The following is a 12,421-nucleotide window of genomic DNA, read 5'->3' on the forward strand; positions in this document are numbered from 1 at the left end:
TCTGACTTCCATAAATCTAGTAATTAGAAATGACACCTTTGAAAAGCTCCTCCCAGTAACGGGAAAACAGCCACGGAATGGCTTCAGAGAGAGCACCTGTTTTTGTTTAACCTTCCAAGGCCCCGGTAACCCAGCCAGGAATCTTCTGAGACACCTTCTGCCCCGTGAGCTCCCTGACAGGGTTGCGGTGTGGGGTGGCTCACCCACGCGGTGCGTGATGTGGATCCCGCACAGAGGGAGCGGGGCAGAGGAGAAGGCTTACAAAAAGGACTTTTATTAAATGAAAGAAAAAATCTGTGTGTCAAATACGAAATCGATATACAAAACTTTACATCCGATCTCGCAGGGGAGCCAGGCTGCCAGTGAGGGCAGCCCTCTGTCCAGACTCCAGGTGCCCATGGAGGAAGGGGGTGGTCTGGGCGTGTGGAGTGGACCCCGTGCTGGAACCCGGGTCGCTGCAGAGCTCCAGGGGCCTGGCTGCCTTGGTGCCGCTCCCTCGGGCCCCCCAGGCCTGTCCACCCGATGTCAGGTTTTGACGCACGTGACTGCTCTGCCTCAGCTAACATCCAACACGTTTGTTCGGTGGCTATAGTTGTGAAAAAGCACGAAAATGTGGGTTCTCATGACATCGTCCCCCACGTGGTGTTGGATCCCCAGTCTCCTCCCTAAATGAAGTGCGGTATTTAGGGAGCCCCCCCCCAGTCCCTCATTGCCTGACAGCAGACCACAAGCTCCAGCTCGCCAGGCGGCTCCGCTGAGCTCACCAGCATCTTTGGCATGAACCACGCTCCCCGTCACACGCTGTCACTTAAAAAAGTCGGCTTTCCTGTAGTAAAACTTATAAAAACACCTATTTTCTTCAAAATAATGTGTTTCTGTATGTGGAGCTGTGCTAAACAGACACGTCCCTCTGGAGAAAAGGCAACCCCATCGAGGGCGGCCTATGCAGACGGAGGTGGCCGTGTGCCAGCCCCGCCCGGCGGTCACATGAGGTCGCCCAGCTCGGCCTCCAGCGCAGCCGCCATCTCGTCCGCCTCCGAGCTGCCCCCCTCCTCGTCCTCGTCCTCCTCGTCCTCGCAGCTGGACCCGCTGGCAGCGTCCTCCTCGCTCAGCTTCCGCTTGTGGCCCCTGTGGGAGAAGCATGTGAGGCACTCGGCTCGCGGTGAGGCCCCCTCTCCTGGTGCTGCCCCCAACCTGACGGCCCCTCACCTGCCCGTGCTCACCTGGGCCCCCGGCCATCCGCTGCACTCCCCTCGCCGGATGGAGTGGACTTGAGCGCGTGTCCCCGCTGGGCCCCCGGGGCCTTGGGCTCGCGGGGCCTCGGTCCCCGCTCCTCCTCCTCCTGCTCTTCCGGCCGCCTCCTCTCACTGTCGCTGTCATCACTGCCTTCTCCTAGGATGTCGTCCACCTGACGAAGGGCCGAGGGCAGCACACTGTGAGACCGACGTCCCCGAGAGCCCAGCGATGTCCCTCGCCCAGGGATGAACCCACAGCAGCAGCACGGCCCCACCCGCCTCCCAGAACTCTGAAACGGGGCTGCAGTCAGGTGCTCGCAAGCAGCACCAAGGACTGTCAATGGGGCGTGTGGACGGACGATGGCCCAGGCTGTCCTCTCCTCTGTGCCCACCCCCCTGGGCCCTGCATCCCTGAGGGAGACCCGGGTGCAGGCCACGCAGAGCCTGACCCTGATGGGGCTCTGCCTCCAGCACACTTCAGGGCCCACGGTGAATGAGCAGGGCGTTCGTCTAAATCGAGGCTGAGGCGGGGAGGCTCCCATCAGGTGGAGAACCAGGCCAACCAGGTGGCACCCCCTCAGAGCCCCTCCTGGGGAGACGGAGCCGCAGGGGATGGCAGGGGCGCCTGGGGTGAAGCTCCGGAAATGCTCACTGAGGCTCCCCTGGGACACCGGCCCCGCCGCGCGGTGGCGAGATTTCTCAGAGGAAACCAGCGACCCGCTCACGGGACTGACGGCGCGTGTGCGGCGGCGGCCTTGCGGGGCCACAGGACAGCTTTTGGACACTTTGCTTAATTCGTACTGAAGCCTTAAGCTACCAGACAGCAAACCTGTGTCTGAGGCCTCAATTTCTCCAGTGAAACGCACTCATGTCCACACACAAACTCGCTCTGCGGACAGGTAGTGCTCACTGGTCCAAAGCTACCTTCACAGTCAGTGAAAACAAAGCACCCACGAAACACCACGAAACTAAGTCTACGTCCTCCTCCTTGACAGGAGCTGCCATGGAAGCGAGAGGAAACCGCCAGCAGGCTGCACCCTCGGGGGAGAGGCCAAGGTGGGCCTGCACCCTCGGCGGGGAGAGGCCAAGGCGGGCCTGCACACTCGGGGGAGAGGCCAAGGCGGGCCTGCACCCTCGGTGGGGAGAGGCCAAGGCGGGCCTGCACCCTCGGCGGGGAGAGGCCAAGGTGGGCCTGCATACTCAGTGGGGAGGCACATGCGAGGAAGCACTCGGGGGAGAGGCCAAGGTGGGCCTGCACCCTCGGCGGGGAGAGGCCAAGGTGGGCCTGCATACTCGGTGGGGAGGCACATGCAAGGAGGCACTCGGGGGAGAGGCCAAGGTGGGCCTGCACCCTCGGTGGGGAGAGGCCAAGGCGGGCCTGCACCCTCGGTGGGGAGAGGCCAAGGTGGGCCTGCACACTCGGTGGGGAGGCACATGCGAGGAGGCACTCGGGGGAGAGGCCAAGGTGGGCCTGCACCCTCGGCGGGGAGGCACACGCAGGCCCGCACACGTGGGGAAGCACACGAGGGGTGGCGTGCACAGGCCGGGCAGGCTCCCTCACTGCTTGTCTGCACCGTGGCACATGAGGCACGTGAGCCTGCACTCAGCACGAAGCTCTCTCACGTGAGCCAAGATACACGCGCATAACCGTCTGGCACCGACAGGACAAAGACCCGAGATGACCACACTAGGTGCACGTCTGCGTTCGTAATTCTTTTACAGAAGCAAGGAGGAGATTCTGTCCTGGACCTTGGGTTTGCAAAGACACTGACCTAAGATGCCAGCCTGTGCCTGGCGCATCCAAGGACAGCACACACTTAACCAACAGTCCAGGGGAAGCCACGCTACGCCGCCTCGTGACCTTCTGTGCTTTCCCCTGAGAGGAGCCGAGATTCTGGCCGCAGAACAAAGAGGGGCTGGACATGAAGGGAACGGGGATGGCTCGGGGGCTGAGGGGCTTGGAGAGGGGTCTGTGCTTCCAGATGCCCTGGCTGTGGGGCCCCCAGATGAGGTCTTAAACGTTCAGAGCAGGCAGGCTCACCCAAGAACCAAGCACCTGTTTGCTGGTCACAGCCTGTAGCAAGAGCCCCCTCTGGTGGATTGAAATACAACTGCACTGCAACGGGCTCAGAGTCACTGCACGGGGGGCGTGGGGCCCCAGGGACGGGGTGTGTGTGGCGTGTAGGGGGCCGTGGGGCACCAGGGATGAGGTGTGGGGTGGGCACGGGGCTCCAGGGACAGGGCGTTTGGGGGGGGCGACCTCGTATTTGATTCCATCACACCCCGCAGGACCCTCCACTCACGGAACAGAGGAAAGCACACCAACCTGACAGTCGTACAGAACGACGCCAGGTGACCTGAAGCAGATTTTGTGATTCCCAGAACGTAACTGTGTTTGAAACATGTTTTCAGCAGAAAGCCCATTGAAGGAACAATGTCATTCAATGGGAAAATAATCTGCTGATAAATCGAGAAACAGCACAAAAAGTAGGCCACCCAGTTAGGTCTCCACTGTACAGACGGCTCTACAGAGACCAGAAGGGAACTGAGAAGGCCCTGCCCTCAGCGGTCCCTAAAGAGCAGGAACCTCTACTTAGAAAACTGACCTTGACTCTGGCAGATGCACGGCAGTTTTCTGCCAGGGTCTATCTCAGTTCAAGGAGCCTTCTGGGGTTTTCTCCTAAAACTTACCTCAACACTGACCAGTGAGCCTGACCACTCCTGCCTCCTACTCTCCGGGGAGACCGAGCCGGCAGAACCGAGCCCCCGCCTTTGAGATTGGGACTCGCTCTGGGACCTGCCTGGGGAGGGAACGTTCGACGCCGACACATTCCCTACTGTATGAGGGGTTTTATTCACTCTCGCCCACTCTAAAGCCTAGTGAGCACAGACCCCTCATGGGATTCGATGATGCAGACGGAAGCATCCCCACCTCACGGGCAGGGCTCACGGCCAGCCCGCGCGGAGAACTCTGTCCGCCAGGCCTGCGGTCTCCCGGCTGCTAAGGCCAGAGCCCTGCTTTGGAGGCTCCCTAAGACTTTCTGAGGGCGGGCGCCTCCCAGGAGAAGCCGTGATACTGACCACCGGGGACAGATCATTGAAAGTGAACGGAATGTGCCTGCCGCCCCAGTGGTCCCCAGAGGTCCCGAGGACAATGCCCATCCACGCGGCACAGCGGGCAGCGGCTGTAGCTCCTCACATGCCTCTGAGGTGAAAGTCTGAGGGGCGTTGGGCAGCGTCCGTCCTGACCAGAGCCTGGCTGGGGACTCTGTTACACGTCGGTCCTTGCGAAGAACGGTCAGGCCAGGAGTGATGAGCACAAGCACCCGCAGGGCCTGGCCCTTCTCTGGAGGGGCCTGGCTGTGACAGCCCGGGGGCCGGGGGGGCTGGGGGGGTCCAGGGCAGGCCGACGTGAGGGCCCGAGGCTGCTCACGTGGGCAAGACACGGGCAACTGGTTGCAGAATCACTTCCAGTTCAGGCGTGTTTTGCTCCCAAGGAGAACCCCCTCTGCCTTTAACCTTCAGTTCGGAGGGGATTCCATCGCCCAAACCTTCTCAGTGGTGTAACAACAAAGTACCAGTCTTCTGAGTGTGTTTCAACAGTCCGTGTGCACCCGAGACGGCAGTGACTGGGGTTTCTCACCCTCAGCGCTGCTGACACTGCGGGGGCCGCCTGGCACCCCGGCCCCACCCACTGCACATCAGGAGCCCTCAGGAACGATGACCCACACGCTGCCAAGTGTGCCGGGTGGGGGGGCGGGGAGGGCGCGCGCAGTCAGGCCCCACGGTTGGAATCACAAACCCGACTTTGGAAGTGGACTCGGACTGCACGCTGACGGGCCCCCCGGTGCTGCCGTCCACCTCCTCACACGTGCCCTGGGGAGTGGAGGGGACGGGCCGGCCTCACCTCTCTGTCCATGCTCTCCAGGTCCTCCCGGCACAGCGTGTACAGCGGCATTGTCTCCGACAGGCTGGGCTGGCGCTTCCTGCGAGGGGGGCCGGGCGGCTCCCCATCCTGGTGGTCCGGCACGTCCTCACCAAACATCGGCGGTGGATGTGGCTGAACAGCCCTGAAACGAATTTCACAGGCCCCACTTGAGGAGTCGGTCTGAGCTCACTTCCAGCCCCGATGCAGACTCCTGACCCTGGGGACAGGTGTGCGAACGTGCAAGACACGCTGTCTTGTCAGCAGTGCCCGCCCGGGCTGCATCAGTTTGCTTACGAACTGCAGCCTTGGCGGGTCCAGCCTGGCCACGGGCAGCCCAGGCGCACGCCTCCTCCAGCGAAAGCGAGCATCTACCTTCCCCCGCCAGCACGCTGAGGCTCACAGCCCGGCCGCCCTCATCTCAGAGCAAAGGGCAAGTGTGGGGAGACGGTGAACAGAGGCCCTGCTCTTGACCTGGTGCAAGTCTGCGCCCACCTGGCCCCACGTCCTGGCTCCACATTTCATGCTCCAGTCCGTGACCCACTGCAGCCAGTGGAGCCCACCCCCTGCAGTAACCAGGGGGCACCAGAGTCAGACACTCACAGACACGTCCCCCCACACGCCCGTGGTGACCGCGGGAAGCTGGGACCCCGACAGCCACCCAGCAGTGACGATGGCCCCACAGGGGTCAGCAGCGCCTGCAAGGGACCTCGACTCCCCCCCAGCAGAGTCGAGGTGAGCTGTGCCCCTACTTCTGCTGCTGAAGCAGAGCAGTGAACGCAGCCACACAGAGCATCACAGGAGGTCCCGACTGTCACGAGAGATGGGAGACTGTTCAGGGTTCAACCAAAAATCTCTGAGAAGCAGGGAGATCGCAAACTGAACGAAAAAGGCAACCAGGAGATGTCAACTCTGAGGTGACAGCAATGACGGAATTACCTGATGAAGATTCTCAAGTATCCATGATAAAAAAATGCTTCAACAGGCGATTACAAGCACACTCGAGGTCTGTGTTATTTCTCCTAACTGTCTGTGAATCTACAATTTACCTCAAAATAAAACCTTCAAGAAAATAAAATGTTCACAACTTACACAACACAGCTGATGACAGATAAATTAAAAGGGGTTTAGAATTTCAGATGTTGTCCGAGCAGGGAAGTATGTTTGATTTCCAACTCTGTGAACCCAGGACTCCTTCCCAGCCCTGCGTCTCCTTGTGGGATGCCACTCCACTCCCCCGCACAGGCACCTGTCACCTCCACCTGCAGACACCCCTGAGGGAGGCCCAAGGCTTAGGCCCAGTGACCACCCCTCGGAGCCTCGCACATCCCACGGACGGCCCCTGCCCTGGTCCTGGCTCGGGGTGGGCTCCAAACTGCACCTGCCAACCGCTCCCATGTCCAACGCTCTCCCTAAGCGCTCCACACAGAGGAACCTTGTGCGAGAGCACCTTCACGCCCGCTGACCACAGCCAGGGAGAGCGTCACCCCACACCACGAGGACCTCTGCTCCCAACCCCCCAAGGTGCCAGCAGCCTAGCCCGCAACCAAAGCATCAAAGCAAAAATCACAGAAACTGAGCATCCTCAGGGCTTCGCCCGGGAGAGCCCGCGGAAGAGCCGCAGCTGCCCGGAAGCCTGGCACCTGTCGCAATAGGGACCACGCGGGCCCCAGGCTTAGAACACGGCTGAGTCACGAGCCTGGGAGGCGAAGGGAGGGGGCCCCCCGCCCTGGGCACACGGGTGTGGGGCAGCTTCCGGAGGCAGGAGCAGCAGAGCCAAGGGCTGACTGCACAAACGGAGGCAGACGGACCAGGCACAGACGTGTCGGGCACAGCACGCCATCGGATAAACGGGAGGCTCTCGGTCTGCTCGGGCGCTGCTGCTCTCCTGCGGAGATGGGCCACTTCACCAGCTTCGGAGGCAGAACCACCCACAAGCCGTCGACCGCCTGCCAGTCTTAGGAGAACGTACGGTCTCCTGCACACGTGAGTGGGGCGAGGACGGAGCGTAACTCGCAAGACGAGGGCTATCTAGAAGACGTCTCCGGCCTCCTCCGAGGCGATGGTCTCCATCGGGGCAGCGTGCTGGTGCAGCTGGAGCAACGCTGCCCCCTCACAGAGCTCACGGAATAACCGGACAGTGAACCATGTTACTGTCCCTCTGTGTACCTAAGTGGCTGGACGAGAACTAACAAAAATCAGTGCTTTGGTGGGAATCACACTTCCAAGTTAAAAAAAAGAAAAACTTTCACCGAAAGTCAACTCATTAGAATAAACCCCAGCCCAACGCGTGTGTTTTCCTCAGGAAAGACAGGCAGAGCTGAAGCCTCTCCTTTCTGCACCATGTGGGACTGAACTGCCGCTGTTCATGTAAATCACACACATTTCAGGACAAGTCCGGGCCCTCCGCGCCTCACCGACAGCGCCGTCACACAAGTGGGAGGAAGCCCCTCACGTCTGCACGGTTGTTTCCAGACAGCACTTAACTGCTCCCTCTCATCTCAGAAACTCCTCGCCTGCCGCCACTGACTTCCAGCGAGGCTGAGCGGTTGAAAACCCATTGCTGTACGTAATTTTTAAATATGCCAAACAGTTTAATATGCCTTTGTTCTTTACATTTAAGAGAAACGAGTCAAATGTTTGTCATTTTATTTTCAGCATGAAGCAGATCTAAAGCCAGGACTCACTCGGGTAAACGTCAGCACAGGACTGACTCTGGGGCTGCATTAAGCTATGCAAACGTTATTGTAAAACTGCAATTTAAGAACTGTCATTTCTGTGTCATTTTAACACACAGATCCTTCCTGGCGTCTCCTGCATACTTCTAATTCAAATTACAGTATCTGTAGGCCGTACCCTGGAACAGAAGCCTGAACCACGCTGCCGAGAAGACCCTGGTGAACACAGTGCTCTGAAGGGGGACCCATGCTGCCACTGAGACAGCCCGTGCTCCACCGTCCCTCATTTCCAGTGTCGTGAACCACGGTGTCGTTTTACTCCTGGGGGGGGTCATTTGAGCTAATCTGGGCAGTGACCATCGCCGGGCAGCCCAGGGAGGTTGTCAACTGCCCAGAGGCCGGAAGTGTTCAGGTCAAATCAAGACTCACACAGACGGAAGATTAAGGCCACAACAGCACCTCCTCCTGAAATCAGAGACGTGCTCATCTCCGTGTCTGTGCCACCACTGCCACCTGAGTTGGAAACCCCAGACTCGCCATAGGCCCCCAGGGCCGCCCACACGGGGACACGGTACTCTCGGAGCCCAGTCCCTGGCCACTGGCCTCCCCGTCCCATCACGACAGCCACCACAAGATCATGGCCTGGGAGCCTGGGAGGCACCCCAGGGCACTTCCTGAAGGAGCCGTGGCTGTTCAGGGAGCCGCCAGCACCTGCCTGCCTTGTTCCTGCCCATTGACACCCCCTCTTCCACGAGCCACAGGCCAAGGGCGGGAGGCCACCCCACTGCGAAGGGCAGGGCTGCTCGTGGGGCTGGGGCTCCAGACACAAGGGCATGCATCCCCGTCCTTGGTGAACCATGGCGTCTCAGTCCAGCACCGATCCCCGCAGTAAACCCAACACCAGGCGTTTTGGGGACTGCTCGCCCCTACGAGTGAAACTTAGCAGCACCCCCGCCCGCCAGCCCAGGAAACCAGGAGCAGCAGGTACAGAGCGCACAGAGGCGGGGCGCTGTCAGGTGCTGTCGGGGGTCTCCAGGCAAGACAGGTGGCAGGGAGCAAACTGGGGAGAGTGCAGCCCCGTGCCTGCTAGGGGAGTGTCGGGGCTCCTCCCAGGACACCACCAAAGGAGCCTCGTTCTCTTCTGCTTAACAGATAGCTGTCTCTTCGAAGGCTGACGGTGCCCCCAGATCTGGAGACGGTGTAACCACTGTGTGAACGCCCAGCTCCCTCCGTGCCTGGTCCAGCTCCCGTGCGCTGGCAGCCCCTCGGCTCTGGCACCGCGGGTGGCCCGGCCATCCAGACGGGCCTGGAGGTCTGGAAGGGGCTGTGCTAGCGTGTCCGCCCCCAGGAGAGCTGGCCCCACCAGCACCCCTCACCGCCTGTGCCTCCCGAGCATGCGAGGCCCCGAAGACGAGCATCTCCCTTTTCCCATTCACAGCATCTCATGATCTACTAATGTTACTACCCAAATGAACTGGTGGCGACTACAAAAGCAGCTCTTAACTTTCTTGCTACATAGAAACATTAAACCTTAAGAGATAAAAATCCATTCTTTAATTGTACACGTTACAAACATACGTTGTGGTACCACTTAACGGTGTATCGTGGCATGAACACACCACTGACGTGTAACATACACACGATTACAGGACAGATGCGTGAAACAGGCTTTCTCTCATCTCTGGTCTTTAAAAAGCTGAACCACGCCGTGCTCATCCTGGTTTCTCCCTTGTCCAGCCCGTAGCCGGGAGTCCTGACGGCTGGGGCCTTCCCTGCTGACCCCCGTGCGGGCGCATCCCAGGTCTCCTCCTCCCGCGTCGTCTTTCACGCGCCTGGTTTCCGTCTCTCCAGTCACCCTGAGATCCTGCACTTGTCAGTCTGGGCGCCTGTCTGCCTGTCATCACGGGTTGCAATTCTCTGCGGAGATGGCTCCACCTTCCCGCCCGGCCTGCTGTCCTCCCAGCGCATCGACGCAGTGACACCGTCTCTAAGGCCCCTCCACCCTCCCATCGGGGGTCTGCTCCGATGGCCTCTAATCCCAACCTTGCCTCAGAGCCCTGGGGGCACCACCATGGGCATGGCTTCATCCACACTGGACACACGAGACACGCCCTCAGGAAGGGCTCTGCCGGCTCGCTCCTCTCAGGCGTAGGAGAAGCCCCGCCGTGCAGGGTGCTGGCCGATACCATCCATGGCTGGTGTGCCCACTCGTGTGAGTTCCTGGCCATCTGCAGCGGGAGGACCAATCCAATCAGAGCAGTGCCCTCTCACCAGGACCAGAACCCTTCCACCTCAGGCCTCGTGCCCTCAGTCTGCGGGCGACTCCTGCAGCGAGAGCCGGTCACCGTACAAGCGGGCTCGGGCTGAGAATTAACATCGGCACTGGACCATCACTGTTTCCTGCTGTGGAAGGTGTGAGAAGTGGTGGTGGGATTGGCTCTCCCCACCTGTTCCCCGGCCCGGCCCCTCCCTGAGTGCGAGCTCACACCCTCCTCCACCAGGAGGGCAACTCCAGTGAGGGTGGAGGTAAGGCTCTCCCTGCCGTCCCGCAGGCTAACTGACCGTGGCCTGTGTCCCCGACAGCCTCAAGGCTGCAGGCTCCTCAGCTGCGACCCTGGGAGCAGTAAGCCAGCAGGGCCTGCACCCACGGCCCCCGCACTCGGAACCTGTGAGCTCAGGGGCCTGGGTCCACGTCCCTGAAGGCCCCTGCAGGCAGCACCCACAGTCCTGCCTGGGGAGGGTTCCCCCTTGGAGGTGTGTCCTGCACACCCACCGGGTTTACTTTCAAACGGAGGAGCCTCAGAAACAAGCGTGATGTCCCATTTAAAATGCTTCAGTGGAGCAATGACTGCACGACAGACGAACACTGCGTGGTGACAAATGGACCATCCTGACCCGCAGGTCTGCACGTGTGAGGAGTCTGAGGAAGGGGCGACAGGCCTCGGTTTCGGGTGCCGATGTCCTCAGGGACAGTAAAATACAGAGCTATAAGCCCAAACCCGAATCTCCTGCGGGAGCTCCCTCAGGCACTGAGGCGCTTCTGCCCTGAAGGCAAGGTCCCCGCAGCAGGAGTGTGGCGTCACGGGCCTGGGCTGGGACTTCCCTCAGCCGCCTGCCACCCGCTCGGCGCCAGTGACAGAAAACGCCCAAATGTCTACTCTGTCCTGGGGCCTCAGATAAGCTATGACTCAAAAAACACGGACTTGAAATAATGCCAGATCAACGTAACATGTTTAAAAAGAAGGCGGAGGACAGGAGGAGCTCAAAGTGAGAAACTCCTCGAGAAGACCCGACGGTGAAAACCGCAGCTGTAACCGGGACTACAGAGAGAACCCCAGCCCCGGCGGCTCGGCGAGAGCCATGAGGTGCCCCCCCACACCTCGGCGGGTGGCGTCATCTTCGGAACACGCTTCTACCCACAACAAACATTTCCCCGACGACACAGCCACAAGGTGTCAGACCCAGTAAGAAAAAGGGAGTCCATCCAGGATGTAAGCAGCCGCCCGACGTGAGATCCAAAAGACCGACCGGTGTGCGTGGGGGGCCCCCCGGCAGCTGGAGACGACCGCTGGGGACGTCTGCCTCCACTCCCCACCGGGCGGGCGGGTGTGAGGGGCCAGCACTGGACGGAGGGCGAGGGCGGGGCCGGGTCCTCCGGGTGGGGCCACGGACCCTAGTGAGTTTTTGGAAAACAACTGACCCCGTTTATTAAAGACAAGGGTACATGTGCCCTTCAGCCCAGCAGCCCCGCTCTCGGGAAGGAACTCGCGGGCACGTAAACAGAAGCACAGACGTCGCCACGTGTCTCTTCAAATGACTAACCGTCACTGGGAGAAGATGGAAGCTTCATCAGTGACGATGCCTTTGCTTGAAAATAACAGGACAAACCACCAATCAAGCAGTCCAAGTCAAACTGGCCTAACAGGCCGAACAGGGCATCTGTCTGCTCATGTGTGGAGCCCAGCAGCAGGGCCAGCAGACACCCACTGGCCTCCGGGGGCCCTGCGCCCATGTCCACTCTGCACACACCAGCCCTGGTTCGCAGCGGCCCCGCAGCGTCGCTGTGGCCAGAGGGTGTGGAGTCACTGCTCATCCACAGAGAGCACTCTGGTGGGGCCCCGCCGGTCAGTGCAGCCAGGTCAGCGTAGGCCCGAGGAGTGAAGGCAGAAGGAACCGGCTGCCACACATGGGCTGGCTCTCGGGAAGGGCTCCAGGCTCCAGAAAGCAGGGGGACCCAGAAGCAAGATGACACGTGTCCATCACACACATTTCACAGCAATGGCCACTCACGGAAAACAAGACAGAACTTCGGACCCTCGTTTAAACCTCACAGTGTCCTAAGGTGCTTCACCAAGTGGTGTGTAAGGTCCTCAGTCCAGCAGAGTTCCTTCACACACAGGGAGGAAACAGACACTCGTGGAGACACGGGTGGAGACCACTGGCCATGTTCCTCTCAGGGCAGTGCCATCCCCACCCACCTGCACTCCTGCTCACAAACTGCCCCAGCCGCCACGACCCTCAGTCTGACCCGAGTCAGAAGTGGGACAGGGAGGCTGGGCCTACTGAGGGTGGGAGCTGCAGAG

General features: G+C 60.5%; 1 protein-coding gene across 3 annotated transcripts in view; it reads right to left on the reverse strand.

Annotated features, from left to right (window-relative positions):
• Positions 1–253: 253 nt before the first annotated feature.
• Positions 254–12,421, reverse strand: part of CTDP1 (CTD phosphatase subunit 1) — a 30,516-nt gene continuing 18,348 nt past the window's right edge. For 2 of the 3 annotated variants that reach the window (XM_032470720.1, XM_032470721.1), the window contains exons 11-13: positions 5,143–5,305; positions 1,224–1,408; positions 254–1,128 (exon numbers count right to left, since the gene is read on the reverse strand). In XM_032470720.1, the coding sequence (XP_032326611.1) occupies positions 984–1,128; positions 1,224–1,408; positions 5,143–5,305 (493 nt within the window). In that variant the 3' untranslated portion in view covers positions 254–983. Of the gene's footprint in view, positions 1,129–1,223; positions 1,409–5,142; positions 5,306–5,349; positions 12,226–12,421 lie in introns of those variants that run through there. The other variant, XM_032470722.1, reaches the window with a different exon arrangement.

The sequence above is a fragment of the Camelus ferus genome, chromosome 30, assembly GCF_009834535.1.
Source record: "Camelus ferus isolate YT-003-E chromosome 30, BCGSAC_Cfer_1.0, whole genome shotgun sequence".
Classification (NCBI taxonomy): Eukaryota; Metazoa; Chordata; class Mammalia; order Artiodactyla; family Camelidae; genus Camelus; species Camelus ferus.